Consider the following 17,338-nt stretch of genomic DNA (forward strand, 5'->3'; position numbering starts at 1 on the left):
AATAGTTGGGGAAACAATGGAAACAGTGACAGATTTTATTTTCTTGAGCTCCAAAATCACTGCAGATGGTGACTGCAGTCATAAAATTAAAAGACACTTGCTCCTTGGAAGAAAAGCTATGACCAACATAGATAGCATATTAAAAAGCAGAGACATTACTTTGCTGACAAAGTCCATCTAGTCAAAGCTATGGTTTTTCCAGCAGTCATGTATGGATGTGGGAGTTGTACCATAAAGAAACCTGAGTGGTGAAGAATTGATACTTTTGAACTGTAGTGTTGAAGAAGACTCTTGAGAGTCCCTTGGGGTGCAAGGAGATCAAACCAGTCCATCCTAAAGGAAATCAATCCTGAACATTAATTGGATGAACTTATGTATGGATGTGAGAGCTGGACTGTGAAGAAGGGTGAGCACTGAAGAACTGATGCTTTTGAACTGTGGTGTTGGAGAAGACTCTTGAGAGTCCCTTGGACTGCAAGGAGATCCAACAAATCCATTCTGAAGGAGATCAGCCCTGGGATTTCTTTGGAAGGACTGATGCTAAAGCTGAAACTCCAGTACTTTGGCCACCTCATGCAAAGAGTTGACTCATTGGAAAAGACTGTGATGCTGGGAGGGATTGGGGGCAGGAGGAGACGGGGACGACATAGGGTGAGATGGCTGGATGGCATCACTGACTCGATGGACGTGAGTCTGAGTGAACTCTGGGAGTTGGTGATGGACAGGGAGGTCTGGCATGCTGCGATTCATGGGGTTGCAAAGAGTCGGACATGACTGAGTGATTGAATTGAACTGAACTGATGCTGAAGCTGAAGCTCCAATACTTTGGCTACCTGATGTGAAGTACTGACTCACTGGAAAAGATCCTGATTCTGGAAAAGATCCTGATTCTGGGAAAGATTGAAGGCAGGAGGAAAAGGGGATGACAGAGGACTAGGTTGTCAGATGGCATGACTGACTTGTTGGACATGAATTTGAACATGCTCTGGGAGTTGGTGATGGACAGGGAGGCCTGACATGCTGCAGTCCATGGGGTTGCAAAGAGTCAGTCATGACTGAGTGACTGAACTGAATTGAAAGCAACTAGAGAAAGAAGAAGAACAACAACAAAAAATTGGTTTAAGGAAAGAAATCATAAAGATCAGAGCAGAGATAAGTGAAATAGAGATGAAGAAAACAAAAGCAAAGATCAATGAAACTAAAAGGTAGTTCTTTGAGAAGATAAACACAATTTGTAAACCTTTAGTCAAACTCATCGAGAAAAAAGAGAAAAGGACTCAAATCAAAATTAGAAATGAAAAAAAAGAAATTACAACTGACATCACAGATACACAAATGATCATAAGAGACTACTGCAAGCAACTAGGACTTCCCTGGTAGTCCAGTGGTTAAAAATCTGCCTGCCAATGTAGGGGCCACAGGTTCGATACCTGCTCTGGGAAGATTCCACATGCATTGGGGCAGCTAGGCCAGTGCACCACAACTACCGAGACCAAGCTCTAGGAACCGAAATCCTCAACTGCTGAGTCCAAGAGAGACAACTGCTGAAGCTCACATATCCTAGAGCCTGTGCTCCACAACACGTGAAGCACCTGCAATGAAAAGCCCGAGCACCACAACTTGAGAGTAGCTCCAACTTGATGCAACTAGGAAAAGCCTGAGCAGTGTACCCAGTACAGCCAAAAATTAATAAGCATTTTTTTTTAAAAAAGATACAACTACAAGTGACTATATGCCAGTAAGATGGAAAACATGGGAAAAATGGACAAATCTTAGAAAATTGCAACCTTCCAAGACTGAACCAGGAAGAAATAGCAACTATGAACAGACCAATCACAAGTAATAAATTTAAAACTATGAGTATAAAAGACTCAACAAACAAAATTCCACAACCAGGACAAGAGGGTTTCAGACATGAATACTAGCATATATTTTGAGAAGAATTTACACACATCATTCTCAAACTCTTCCCAAAAATGTCAGAGGAAGGAACACTCCAAAGTTATTTCTATGAGGCCACCATCACCTGATATCAAAACTAAAGAAAGATATCACGATAAAAGAAAATTACAAGCCTTTGTCACTGATGAACATAGATGCAAAAATCCTCAACAAAATATTAGCAAACCAAATCCAACAACACATTAAAATGATCCTAAATTATGATCAAATGGGATTTATCCCAGGGACGCAAAATTCTTCAACATGTGCAAATCAATTGATGTGACACACCCTATCTAATGATAGTGAAAAATTGAAGAATAAAAATCATATCATTTAAATAGATGCAGAAAAAGCTATTGACAGATTTCAACACCCATTTATGATAACAATGATAACAATTCTCCAGAGCATGGACAGAGAGGGAACCTACCTCAATAATAAAGGCCATATATGACCAACCCAGAGCAAACACTAATCTCAATGGTGAAAAACTGAAAGCATTTCCTCTAAGATCAGAAAAAAAGACAAATTTAATGACTCTCACCATGATTATTCAACATAGTTTGGTAAGTCCTAGCCATGCCAATAACAGAAGAAAAAGAAATAAAAGTAATCCAAATTAGAAGAGAAGTAAAACTGTCACTTTTTGCGGATGAAATGATAACAGTACATAGATAATCCTAAAGATGCCACCAGAAAACTCCTAGAGATAATTAATGAATTTACAAAGGTTGCAGGATATGAAATTAATAAAATGAAATATCTTGCATTTCTATGCACTAACAATGAATGATCAGAAAGAGAAATTAAGGAAACAATCCCATTCACCACTGCAACAAAAAGAATAAAATACCTAGGAGTAAACCTACCTAAGAAGGCAAAAGACCTACACTCAGAAAACTGTAGCATGCTGATGAAAGAAATAACAGATGATGCAAGCAGATGGAGAAATAACCATGTTCTTGTATTGGAAAAATCATTATTGTGAAAATGACTGTACAACCAAAAGCAATCTACATATTCAATGCAATCCCTTTCAAATTACCAATGGCATTTTTTGAAAAATTAGAACCAAAATTATGCAATTTGTATGGAAACACAAAAAGCCCAAATAGCTAAAGTAAGCTTGAGAAAGAAAAATGGAGTTAGAGAAATCAGGCTCCCCGTCTTCAGGCTGCACTACAAAGTACAGTCATCAAGACAGTCTGGCAGTGACACAAGAATAAAAAATATAAATCAATGGAACAGGATAGAAAGCCCACAGATTAACCCACACTACCTATGGTCACCCAATCTATGACAAAGAAGTCAAGAACATACAATGAAGAAAAGACAATCTCTTCAATAAGTGGTGCTTATGTGGAAAACTGAAGAGCTGTATGTAAAAACATGAAATTAGAACACTCACTGACACTATACACAAGAAATAAACTCAAAATGGATTAAAAATCTAAATATAAGTCAAGACTCTATAAAACTCATAGAGGAAAACATAAGCAGAACAGACTTTCACATAAATCACAGAAACATCTTTTTTGACCCATCTCCTAGAATAATGAAAATAAAAACAAAACTAAACAAATGGAACCTTATTGAACTTAAAAGCTTTTGCACAGAAAAGGAAACCATAAACAAGGTGAAAATAACCATCAAATGGAGAAAATATTTGCAATGAAGCAACTCATAAGGGATTAATCTCCAATATGTATACAGCTCAATATTAAGAAAACAAACAACCCAATCAAAAACTAGGCAGAAGACCTAGAAAGATATTTTTCCAAAGGAGACATACAGATGGCCAACAAACACATGAAAAGATGCTCAACATAATTATTAGAGAAAGAAATACAAATCAAAACCACAATGAGGGTGGTCCTGTGGTTAAGACACTTTAATTCAACTATAGGGTCATGGGCTCAATCTCTAATCACAGATCTAAGATCCGACATGCCACACAGCATGGCCAACAACAACAACAACAACAAACCCAAAAGAATAAAATGAGGTATTACCACCCATCAGAATGGCCATCACCAAAAAATCTACAAATAATAAGTCCTGGAGAGGATGTGGAGAAAAGGGAGCCCTCTTGTACAGTTGGTGTGAATGCAAATTCAGACTGTCACTATGAATAACTGTATGGAAGTTCCTTTAAAACCTAAAAATAAAACTACCATACTACCCAGCAACACCACTCCTGAGCATATACCCAGAGGAAATGACAATTCAAAAAGATACATGTGCCCCAATGTTCATTACAGCAATATTTACAATAGCCAGGACATTGAAGCAACCTAAATTTACATCAACAAAGGAATAGATTTAAAAAAAAAATATGATACATATATGCAGTGGAATATTCACTTCATTTCAGTTCAGTTCAGTTGCTCAGTCATGTCTGACTCTTTGCGACCCCATGAATTGCAGCATGCTAGGCCTCCCTGTCTATCACCAACTCTTGGAGTTCACTTAGACTCACGTCCATTGAGTCAGTGATGCCATCCAGCCATCTCATCCTCTGTTGTCCCCTTCTCCTCCTGCCCCCAATCCCTCCCAGCATCAGAATCTTTTCCAATGAGTCAACTCTTCGTATCAGGTGGCCAAAGTATTGGAGTTTCAGCTTTGGCATCATTCCTTTCAAAGAACACCCAGGACTGATCTCCTTTAGAATGGATTGGTTGGATCTCCTTGCAGCTCAAGGGACTCTCAAGAGTTTTCTCCAACACCACAGTTCAAAAGCATAAATTCTTCGGTGCTCAGCTTTCTTCATAGTCCAACTCTCACATCTATACATGACTACCAGAAAAACAATAGTCTTGACTAGACAGACCTTTGTTGGCAAAGTAATGTCTCTGCTTTTGAATATGCTATCTAAGTTGGTCATAAATTTGCAACCAGTCTGTTGTTCCATGTCCAGTTCTATCTGTTGCTTCCTGACCTGCATATAGGTTTCTCAAGAGGCAGGTCAGGTGGTCTGGTATTCCCATCTCTTTCAGAATTTTCCACAGTTTATTGTGGCCCACACCGTCAAAAGCTATTACTCAGCATCAAAAGTAATTAAACTGTGTAATTTGCAGAGGCATGAATGGACCTAAAGACCATCCGACAGAGTGAAGTAAGTCAGAAAGAGAAAAAACACTATTTTATATTCAGGCACATAAGTGGGATCTAGAGAAATGGTATAGATGATCTTATTTTCAAAGCAGAAATAGAGATGCAAAGAGCAAATGTATGGATGCCAAGAGAGAAGTGGGTGTGGTGGGATGAATTGGAATATTGAAATTGACATATATATTGTTGTTCAGGCACTGTCATGTCTGATTCTTTGTGACCCCATGGACTGAAGCACACCAGGCTTGCCTGCCCATCACCATCTCCCAGAGCTTGCTCAAACTCATGTCCATTGAGTCGGTGATGCCATCCCCTTCTTCTCCTGCCTTCAATCTTTCCCAGGATCAGAGTCTATTCTAATGAGTCTGCTCTTCACATCAGTTGGCCAAACAATTGAGTTTCAGCTTCAGCATTAGTCTTTCCAATGACTATTCAGGACTGATTGCTTTAGGATTGACTGGTTTGATCTCCTTGCAGTCCAAGGGACTTTCAAGAGTCTTTTCCAACACCACAGTTCAAAAGCATCAATTCTTCACTGCTCAGCCTTGTTTATGGTCCCGCTCTCACATCCATACATGACTACTGGAAAAACAGTAGCTTTGACTAGACAGACATTTCTCAGCAAAGTAATATCAATGTTTTTTAAAACATTACCTACTTTTGTATAACTTTTCTTCCAAGGAGCAAGCATCTTTTAATTTCATGGCTCAGTCACCATCTGCAGTGATATTGGAGACCAAGGGAAAAAAAAAAAGTCTGTCACTTTTTTTCATTGTTTCCGCAACTATTTGCCATGAAGTGATGGAACCAGATGCCATGGATTCCTTTTTAAATGTTCAGTTTTAAGCCATTTTTCACTCTCCTTTTCCAACTTCAACAAGAGTCTCTTTACTTCCTCTTTGCCTTCTGCCATAAGGGTTGTGTCATGAGCATATCTGAGGTTATTGATACTTCTGCTGGCAATCTTGATTCCACCCTGCGCTTCATCCAATCCAACATTTCGCATGATGTACTCTGCATATAAGTCAAATAAACAGGGTGACAATATACAACCTTGACGTATTCCTTTCCCAATTTGGAACCAGTTCATTGTTCCATGTCCAATTCTAACTGTTCCTTCTTGACCTGCATACAGGTTTCTAAGGAGGCAGGAAAGGTGGTATGTTTTTCACATTTCTTTAATAATAATTTCCCAGTTTGTTGTGATTCATACAGTCAAAGGCTTTAGCACTGTCAATGAAGCAGAAGTAGCTGTTTTTTTCTGGAACTCTTTTGCTTTATCTAGTATCCAATGGATGTTGGCAATTTGATCTTTGGTTCCTCTGCCTTTTTTTAATCCATCTTGAACATCTGGGAGTTCTTAGTTCACGAACTGTTGAAGCCTGGCTTGGAGAATTTTGAGCATTACTTTGCTAGCATGTAAATTGAGTGCAATTGTGTGGTACTTTGAAGATTCTTTGGCATTGCCTTCTTTGGTATTGGAATGAAAACTGACCTTTGCCAGTCCTGTGGCCACTGTTGAATTTTCCAAATTTGCTGGCATGTTGAGTATGGCACTTTAACAGCATGATCTTTTAGGATTTTAAATAGCTCAGGTGGAATTCCATCACCTCCACTAGCTTTGATTCTAGTGATGCTTCATAAGGCCCACTTGATTTCACACTCCAGGATGTCTGGCTATAGGTAAGTGATCACACCATCGTGGTTATCTGGATCATGAATATGTTTTTTGTATATTTCTTCTGTGTATTCCTGCCATCTCTTCTTAATACCTTCTATGTCTGTTATGTTCATACCATTTCTGTCCTTTATTGTGCCCATCTTTGCATGAAATACTCCCTTGGTATCTCTAATTTTCTTGAAGAGACCTCTAGTCTTTCCCATTCTATTTTATCCTCTATTTCTTTGCATTGATCACCGAGGAAGACTTTCTTATGTCTCTTTGATATTCATTGGAACTTTGCATTCGGATGTCTATAGAAAGTAAAAGTGAAGTCGCTCAGTTGTATTTGACTCTTTGCAACCCCAAGAACTGCAGCCTACCAGGGTCCTCTGTCCATGGGATTTTCCAGGCAAGAATACTGGAGTGGGTTGCCATTTCCTTCTCCAGGGTATCTTCCCAACCCAGGGATCGAACTTCAGGTCTCCCGCATTGCGGTCAGACGCTTTACCATCTGAGCCACCAGGGAAGCCCTTCAGATGTCTATACCTTTCCTCTTTTCCTTTTCTTTTTGCCTCTCTTCTTTTCTTAGCTAGTTGCATGATGTCCTCAGACAACTGCTTTGCCTTTTTGCATTTTTTTTTCTTGAGGATGGTCTTGATCACCACTTCCTGTACAATATTATGAACCTCCATCCATAGTTCTTCAGGCATTCTGTCTATCAGCTCTAATCCCTTGAAACTATTTGTCAGTTCCACTGAGTAATCATTAGGGATTTGATTTAGGTCCTACCTGAATGGTCTAGTGGTTTTCCTTACTTTCTTCAATTTAATTTTGCAATAAAGGAGTTCATGATCTGAGCCACAGTCAGCTCCTGGTCTTATTTTTGCTGACTATATAGAGCTTCTCCATCTTTGGCTACAAAGATTATAATCAATCTGATTTTGGTACTGACCTTCTGGTGATGTCCATGTGTAGGGTCATCTCTTATGTTGTTGGAAGATTATATATTAAAATAGATCACTGATTAGAACGTACTTTATAGAACAGGAAACTATACTTGGTGTTCTGTGGTGACCTAAATTGGAGGGAAATCTGAAATAGAGGGCTTCTGTGTATATGGCTTTTTCACTTTGCTGTATAGCAGAAACTGACACAGCACTTTATAGCAACTATACTCCAATTAAAAAAAAAAAAGTTTGTGTTCAGTTGCTATGTCCTCTCTGTCCCTTTTGTGATCCCATGGACTGCATTATGCCAGGCTTCCCTGTCCTACACTATCTCCCTGAGTTTGCTCAAACTCATATCCATTGATTTGGTGATGCTATCCAACCATCTCATTCTCTGTCTTCCTCTTCTCTTCTTGCCCTCAGTCTTTCACAGCATCAGGGTCTTTTCCAATGAGTCAGCTTTTCTCATCAGGTGGACAAAGTATGGGGAGCTTCAGCTTCAGTATCAGTCCTTCTGATGAATATTCAGGGTTGATTTCCTTTAGGATTGACTGGTTTGATCTTCTTGCTGTCCAAGGAACTCTCAAGTGTCCTCTCTAGCACTACAGTTCAAAAGCATCAATGTTCTGTGCTCAGCTTTTTTATGGTCTAACTCACATCTCTACATGACTACTGGAAAAACCATAGCTTTGATTAGACAGACTTTTGTCAGTGAAGTGATGTCTCTGCTTTTTAATATGTTGTCTAGGTGTGTCATAGCTTTTATTCCCAAGAGAAGCATATTTTAATTTCATGGCTGCAGTCACAGTCTGCAGTGATTTTGCAGCCCAAGAAAATAAAATCTGTTACTGTTTCAACTTTTTCCCTATCAATTTGCCATGGAGTGATGGAACCAGATGCATGATCTTAGTTTTCTGAATGTTGAGTTTTAAGCCAGCTTTTTCACTCCTTTTTTACACTCATTAAGAGGCTCTTTAGTTCCTCTTTGCCTTCTACCATTAGAGTGGTATCATCTTCATATCTGAGGTTGTTAATATTTCTCCTGGTAATCTTGATCCCAGTTTGTGCTTCATCCAACCTGGTATAAAATAAGTAATTCTTCTGTTCATTCCCATATGCATAAATAGAGTTTTTCCCCTTCATGTTCCTTCAAGATTTTTTCTTTTTAATTTTCCATTTTGAATATAATGTTCATACCTGTAGATTTAAAATATTTCTCCTTTATAGTGCTTTGTGAGCTTTCTGGATTTGTAGTTTGGTATCTCTCATTAATTTACAAAACTTTTCAATCATTGTTATTTCTTTCTTTTTTAATATTTATTTATTTTAATTGGAGGCTATTTACTTTACAATATTGTATTGGTTTTGTAATACATCAACATGAATCTGCCACGGTTATACACCTGTTCCCCATCCTGAAGCCCCCTCCCACCTCCCACCTCATACCATCTCTCTGGGTCATCCCAGTACACCAGCCCTGACCATCCTGTATCATGCATTAAACCTGGGCTGGTGATTTGTTTCACATATGATATTATACATGTTTCAATGCCATTCTTCCAAATCATCCCACCCTCGCCCTCTCCCACAGAGTCCAAAAGACTGTTCTATATATCTGTGTCTCTTTTGCTGTCTTGCATACAGTGTTATTGTTACCATCTTTCTAAATTCCATATATATGCGTTAGTATACTGTATTGGTGTTTTACTTTCTGGCTTATTTCACTCTGTATAATTGGCTCCAGTTTCATCCACCTCATTAGAACTGATTCAAATGTATTTTTTTAAAGGCTGAGAAATACTACATTGTGTATATGTACCACAACTTTCTTATCCATTCATCTGCTGATGGACATCTAGGTTGTTTCTATGTCCTGGCTATTATAAACAGTGCTGCGATGAACATTGGGGTACAAGTGTCTCTTTCAATTCCGGTTTCCTCAGTGTGTATGCCCAGCAGTGGGATTGCTGGGTTATATGGCAGTTCTATTTACTGTTTTCTAAGGAAATTCCACACTGTTCTCCATAGTGGCTCTACTAGTTTGCATTCCCACCAACAGTGTAAGAGGGTTCCCTTTTCTCCACACCCTCTCCAGCATTTATTGCTTGTAGGCTTTTGGATAGCAGCCACTCTGACTGGAGTGAAATGGTACCTCATTGTGATTTTGATTTGCATTTCTCTGATAATGAATGATGTTGAGCCTGTTTTCATGTGTTTGTTAGCCATCTGTATGTTTTCTTTGGAGAAATGTCCGTTTAGTTCTTTGGCCAATTTTGTGATTGGGTCACTTATTTTTCTGGAATTGAGCTGTAGGAGTTGCTTGTATATTTTTGAGATTAGTTCTTTGTCAGTTGCTTCATTTGCTATAACTTTCTCCCATTCAGAAGGCTGTCTTTTCACCTTGCTTATAGTTTCCTTTGTTGTGCAGAAGCTTTTAATTTTAATTAGGTCCCATTTGTTTATTTTTGCTTTTATTTCCAATATTCTGGGAGGTGGATTATAGAGGATCCTGCTGTGATTTATGTCGTAGAATGTTTTGCCTATGTTCTCCTCTAGGAGTGTATAGTTTCTGGTCTTACATTTAGATCTTTAATCAATTTTGAGTTTATTTTTGCGTATGGTGTTAGAAACTGTTCTAGATTCATTCTTTTACAAGTGGTTGATCAGTTTTCCCAGCACCACTTGTTAAAGAGATTGTCTCTTCTTCACTGTATATTCTTGCCTCCTTTGTCAAAGATAAGGTGTCCATAGGTGCATGGATTTATCTCTGGTCCTTCTATTTTGTTCCATTGATCTATATTTCTGTCTTTGTGCCTGTACCATACTGTCTTGATGCCTGTGGCTTTGTAGTAGAGCCTGAAGTCAGGCAGGTTGATTCCTCCAGTTCCATTCTTCTTTCTCAAGATTGCTTTGGCTATTCGAGGTTTTTTATATTTCCATACAAATTGTGAAATTATTTCTCCTAGCTCTGTGAAAAATACGGTTGGTAGCTTGATAGGGATTGCATCGCATTTTATTGGCATATAGTTGCTGATAGTAGTCTCTTATGATCCTTTGTATTTCTGTGTTGTCTGTTGTGATCTCTCCATTTTCATTTCTAATTTTATTGATTTGATTCTTTTCCCTTTGTTTCTTGATGAGTCTGGCTAATGGTTTGTCAATTTTATTTATCTTCTCAAAGAAACAGCTTTTGGCTTTGTTGATTTTTCTATGGTCTCTTTTGTTTCTTTTGCATTTATTTCTGCTCTAATTTTTAAGATATTTTTCTTTCTACTAACCCTGGGGTTCTTCATTTCTCCCTTTTCTAGTTGCTTTAGGTGTAGAGTTAGGTTATTTATTTGACTTTTTTCTTGAGGTATTCCTGTATTGCTATGAACTTTCCCCTTAGCACTGCTTTTACAGTGTTCCACAGATTTTGGGTTGATGTGTTTTCATTTTCATTCATTTCTATGCATAATTTTATTTCTTTTTTGATTCTTCTGTGATTTGTTGGTTACTCATCAGTGTGTTGTTCAGCCTACATATGTTGGAATTTTAAATAGTTTATCTCCTGTAATTGAGATCTAATCTTACTGCATTGTGGTCAGAAAAGATGGTTGGAATGATTTCAATTTTTTTGAATTTACCAAGGCTAGAGTTACAGCCCAGGATGTGATCTATCCTGGCGAATGTTCTGTGTGCATTTGAGAAAAAGGTGAAATTCATTATTTTGGGGTGAAATGTCGTATAGATATCAATTAGGTCTAACTGGTCTATTGTATCATTTAAAGTTTGTGTTTCCTTGTTAATTTTCTGTTTAGTTGATTTCTCCATAGGTGTGAGTGGTGTATTAAAGTCTCCCACTTATTGTGTTATTGTTAATTTCCCCTTTCATACTTGTTAGCATTTGTCTTACATATTGTGGTGCTCCTATGTTAGGTGCATATATATTTCTAATTGTTACATCTTTTTCTTGGATTGATCCTTTGATCATTATGTAGTGTCCTTCTTTGTCTCTTTTCACAGGCTTTATTTTAATGTTGATTTTATCTGATATGAGTGTTGCTACTCCTGCTTTCTTTTGGTCTCTGTTTGCATAGAATATCTTTTTCCAGCCCTTCTCTTTCAGTCTGAATGTGTCCCTTGTTTTGAGGTGGGTCTCTTGTAGACAACATATATAGCAGTCTTGTTTTTGTATCCATTCAGCCAGTTTTTGTCTTTTGGTTGGGGCATTCAACCCATTTACATTTAAGGTAATTACTGATAAGTATGATCCCATTGCCATTTACTTTATTGTTTTGGGTTCGAGTTTATACTCCCTTTTTGTGTTTCTTGTCTAAGGAACATCCTTTAGCATTTGTTGGAGAGCTTGTTTGGTGGTGCTGAATTCTATCAACTTTTCTTGTCTGTAAAGCTTTTGATTTCTCCTTTGTATTTGAATGAGATCCTTGCTGAGTACAGTAATCTGGGCTGTAGGTTATTTTCTTTCATCACTTTAAGTATGTCTGGCCATTCCCTGCCTGAAGAGTTTCTATTGAAAGATCAGCTGTTATCCTTATGGGAATCCCCTTGTGTGTTATTTGTTGTTTTTCCCTTGCTGCTTTCAATATTTGATTTTTTGTGTGTGTTTGATCTTTGTTAATTTGATTAACATGTGTCTTGGGGTGTTTTGCCTTGGGTTTATCCTGTTTGGGACACTCTGGTTTTCTTGGACTTGGGTTATTATTTCTTTCCCCATTTTAGGGAAGTTTTCAACTATTATCTCCTCAAGTATTTTCTCATGGTCTTTCTGTCTTCTTCTGGGACTTCTATGATTTGCATGCTGGGGCATTTCACATTGTCCCAGAGGTCTCTGAGATTGTCCTCATTTATTTTAATTCGTTTTTCTTTTTTCCTCTCTGATTCATTTATTTCTACCATTCTACCGTCTACCTCACTAATCCTATCTTCTGCCTCCATTATTCTACTATTTTTCCCCTCCAGAGTGTTTTTGATATCATTTATTGCATTATTAATTATATATTGACTCTTTTATTTCTTCTAGGTCCTTGTTAAACCTTTCTTGCATCTTCCCAATCCTTGTCTCCAGGCTATTTATCTGTGATTCCTTTTTTTTTTTTTTTCAAGATTTTGGATCACTTTCACTATCATTATTTGGAATTATTTCTCAGGTAGATTCCCTATTTCTTCCTCTTTTGCTTGGTTTGTTGGGCATTTATCCTGTTCCTTTACCTGCTGGGTATTCCTCTGTCTCTTCATCTTGGTCATATTGCTGTGTTTGTGGTGACCTTTCTGTATTCTGGCAGTTTGTGGAGTTCTCTTTATTGTGGAGTTTCCTCGCTGTGGGTGGGTTTGTACCAGTGGCTTGCCAAGGTTTCCTGGTTAGGGAAGCTTGTGTTGGTGTTCTGGTGGGTGGAGCTGGATTTCTTCTCTTTCGAGTGCAATGAAGTGTCCAGTAATCAGTAATGAGTTATGAGATGTCAGTGGGTGTGGAGTGACTTTGGGCAGCCTGTATATTGAAGCTGTGTTTCTGTGTTGCTGGAGAATTTACATGGTATGTCTTGCTCTGGAACTTGTTGGCCCTTGGATGGTGCTTAGTTTCAGTGTAGGTATGGAGGCATTTGATGAGCTCCTGTTGACTAATGTTCCCTGGAGTCAGGAGTTGTCTGGTGTTCTCAGGATTTTGACTTAAGCCTCCTACTTCTGGTTTTCAGTCTTATATTTACAGTAGCCTCAAGACTTCTTCATCTATACAGCACCATTGATAAAGCATCTTCTTTCAAAGACAATGGGCTGCTTTTCTAGGTGCCTGATGTCTTCTGCCAGCATTCAGAAGTTGCTTTGTGGAATTTACTCAGTGTTCAAATATTCTTTTGATGAATTTGTGGAGGAGAAAGTGGTCTCCCTGTCCTATTCCTCCTCCATCTTAGGACTGCCTCTCCAATCATTGTTATTTCAAATATTTCTTTTGTTCCATTCCAGTCTTATCTTTCTTGTATCTCCATTACATATGTACTACACCTTTTGTAATTGCCACACAGTTCTTGGCTATTCTGTTGTATTGTTTTTGCATTCATTTCTGTTTTTCTTTTTCAGTTAGAAAAATTTCTGTTGACATATCTCCAAGTTTCCTAATCCTTACTTTGACCCTGGCCAGTCTACCTATGCCCATTTTAAGTTCTTCATTTTGTTGGAGTGCTTTTGATTTTCAGTATTTCCTTTTAATAGTTGTATTTTCCCTTTCTCTGATTAAAATTCCCATGAATAATTTTGATTTCCACTTTTTCTATTCTGTTAGTATACTCTACTAAGTCACTTCAGTCGTGTAAAACTCTTTGCAAACCTATGGACTGTAGCCTGCCAGGGTCCTCTACCCATGAGATTCTCCAGGTAAGAATACTGGAGTGAGTTGCTATACCCTTTTCCAGGGCATCTTCCCGATTCAGAGATTGAATCCATGTCTCATGTCTCCTGCATTGGCAGGCGGGTTCTTTACCACTAGTGCTCCCTGGGAAAGCCATATTAGTCATAATTATATAAAATTCCTAATCTGATAATTCAAAATATCGACTATATCTAATTCTGGTTATGTTGTTTGCTTTATATCTTCATACTATGTTTTTCCCCCCATTTATGTCTTGCACATCTTGTTTGAAGCTAGAAAATGTATATTTTGTGTATTAGGAAGTGACATAATCATTTAGTGGGAAATTTTATGTTTTCTGGCAATGAGTTAGGATGTTTGGTGTAGCTGTCATATTAGTAACTGTATTTTCCTATCTTCCTTGTTGTCTTTGTTTTTTTTTTTTTTTTCCTTGAGATTCCATATTAAATAGGGTCTGAGGCTTTCTGTTCCTTCAGTAGTTACTTCCTGGTATTATTTAGAGCCCCAGTGTGATATTAGTACAATGTGTAGAGAGATGCAGCAGTCTAATTTTATGATTAAGTCTCAGTCTCCTATTGAGACTGAGTGTCCTTGGGTTATGACTTTCACAAGTGCTTTTCAGCTTCCCCCCTCCTCTTAGGTTGGCCAAGAAGGCTAGATGGGACTATAGGTGACTATTTCTCTTTTTTTAATATAAATTTATTTATTTTAATTGGAAGCTAATTACTTTACAATATTGTAGTGGTTTTGCCATACATTGACATGAATCCGCCATAGGTGTACATGTGTTCCCCATCATGAACTCCCCTATTTCTAATTCTCCCCGTGAGAACTAAAGGGGCTGGAATTTTATAACCCTGTTCCCTCATATTAACAGCTACAGGATACTGGAGTTTAGTGTATCCCTTCCTCCAGGTCATGCTGTGGTAAAACCAAATAGCTTAAGCTCTGGGAAAATAGTTTCCTTTGAGGACAGGCCTCTCTGTTAAGGAGAAGAGAATATTCTGGACATATTTTAAAATGGTTACTTTTCTTTCCCTTTTCCAGAATATGAGGACAGTTTTCTCAAATTTATATCTGAGAACCTCATGGGGCTTCTGGAAGTAAAATTCATGAAAATGTAGAGGATCCTTTAAGAATGGCCTCCTAGGAAAGTTTATTTCTCAAGCTAGATCCACACTGAATCTTCAGAAATAACTCAATTACCCTTTAAATGCTTCTATCAGTCTCCAACTCTGGCTTCATTTCCCAATAAGCTGTGATTCTCTGTATCTGCCTATCTATTTAGTTTGGGAGATAGCTGTGTCCTACATACTCAATCTTTGATGAATTTAAAAGAGTTATTGATTTTCAGATTGTTTCACATTTTTTCTTGTTGTGTGAACAAGAATGACATTTTATAAGCTCTTTACATGTCAAACAAGAATTCAGAAGTCTTCTAGGTTCCCCTTTGTTTATGACATGGCTACCTCTAAATCAGCTGTTTTTTACTTCTCATAACATAAAATTTACAACTTTTCGGGCATTCATTTTATTTCCTTTTGCTTAACATTACATTTTTATGAGACATTTAACTCTTTAGATTATAATATCCTTAAAGCATGACACTGTAACTTATTTTATATCATTAATAACTGATGAATTTCATTACAATTTAGATTATATTAAAGTTTCTCAGAATTCCTGTTTTCTTCATTCTAGTGAGAGATAGAAAGCCTTAGAGAAAAGAATAATGAAACTTTTCTGTTATATTTCTTGTCTGTAGGAAAAGTAAGAGTTTGTCCAAGTAATGTATATAAGGCCTGCTTTCCTATAGAAAGATTTCTGAGTCTTTGAAGTTTCTAAAAACATCTCTAAACGTGAATTTCTATAATTCAGCTGTAGTTTTACTACTGAATAATAAGTACTTACTATATGCAAGTCACTGCTAAACAGTTTTTCGTTTATTATTTTTAGCCCTCTCAATAGCCTTAATGATCGGGTATATTTGTATTCCTATTTTACAGTTGTGGAAACCGAAACTTGAAAGTTATCTGAGTTCTCCAAACCAAACAGTGATACAGGATTCAAAAGATGTAGAATTCAAATCCAAGTTTATGTGACTATAGCCAGAATTCTTAATTACTCTGTTACATATCCTCCTATGTACCTCTACTCTGCGACATGGCCACTCAATCTATTTCTGCTCTAAAAACCTCACCCTGTCAAATTAATCCCTCTCTATATACCTCCTAACTTCAAATTGTTAAATCTTATTTAAGAGAAATAAATTATCCCTGATATCCCAAGTTGTCCAGTGGGTCTTGGGTGGTATTTTTCTTACCAAATTCTGGGAGGACAGTATACATACTATTGGTCAGCAGGTGGTTCTGCTGCAGTGGATTGAGGGTAGGAGTACCCCCAAGGCCTGGCTGGCTAGCCAGGGATGCATGAGCAATTCCATGTTGGGGTCCAGGAGCAACAAGAGGAGACTGCATCTTATCCTTATCCCAGGAGGATTCACTTCCACCTGAAAAACATTCATATAAACAGATTGCAAGTTGACAACTTTCTAAGCGAAGGATTTATAAACTCCCTTTGTAAGGTTGTAATTATTAATAGAAAATTATTACTAAATAAAGTGACTCATTTTTATCATGGTTTCAAAACTTTCAATAGCCTTGGATTTAAGCTGACTCTGGGAAGACTACACAACTCTCACTGATAATATAGGCTCATTTGCCTACAGGTAGTCTAAACAAGTCTGGAAACATAATGAATAACTTTAGAAAGCATGTATATGTTGAAGACCATTAACTGAACACTACTGCCTCCTCCTGCAACCCTCTAACATACGTGCACTATATCTTAATGACAAGCAGTTGCTATTCACTCAAAAAGAACACATTTATAAGAGCATGATGACATGCAAAAATATATGGTAAGAAACAAAATGGTCAGTTATTTTGTTCTGAGATACAGCCCTCAAAAAGCTAATCTCTTTACACATAGCAGGCTTTTATGCAAAATAAACTGGATAAAACATAAAACCATGGCTCTCAACTCGAAATTGTGCTTCACTTTGATCATCCACACTATAGAGTGAAGTAAAGTATGCATAAATGCAGACTATTATATTATCATAATAAATTATAGTGGCATAGCTATTGCATCTGGCACTTAGCATATTATGGGACAGAATCATTGCTTAAAAGCATATAAGAAACAACAAAAAAAATATTTCCAGGGTGTCCTTTTAAGAGGAATACTTTAAACAGACTGGTCAGGGATTGAATTACAGTAGCAGTAGCAGACAATCTGGCCTTAGAA

At 37.5% G+C, this 17,338-nt stretch overlaps 1 protein-coding gene across 1 annotated transcript in view; it reads right to left on the reverse strand.

Moving 5' to 3' along the window:
- DACH2 (dachshund family transcription factor 2) overlaps nucleotides 1-17,338 on the reverse strand; it is an 816,985-nt gene that overhangs the window by 215,062 nt on the left and 584,585 nt on the right. Inside the window, exon 5 of the mRNA XM_040265310.1 lies at nucleotides 16,380-16,538. Coding sequence (XP_040121244.1) covers nucleotides 16,380-16,538 — 159 coding nt within the window. The remainder of the gene's footprint in view (nucleotides 1-16,379; nucleotides 16,539-17,338) is intronic.

This window comes from Oryx dammah, unplaced genomic scaffold (genome assembly GCF_014754425.2).
Source record: "Oryx dammah isolate SB20612 unplaced genomic scaffold, SCBI_Odam_1.1 HiC_scaffold_23, whole genome shotgun sequence".
Classification (NCBI taxonomy): Eukaryota; Metazoa; Chordata; class Mammalia; order Artiodactyla; family Bovidae; genus Oryx; species Oryx dammah.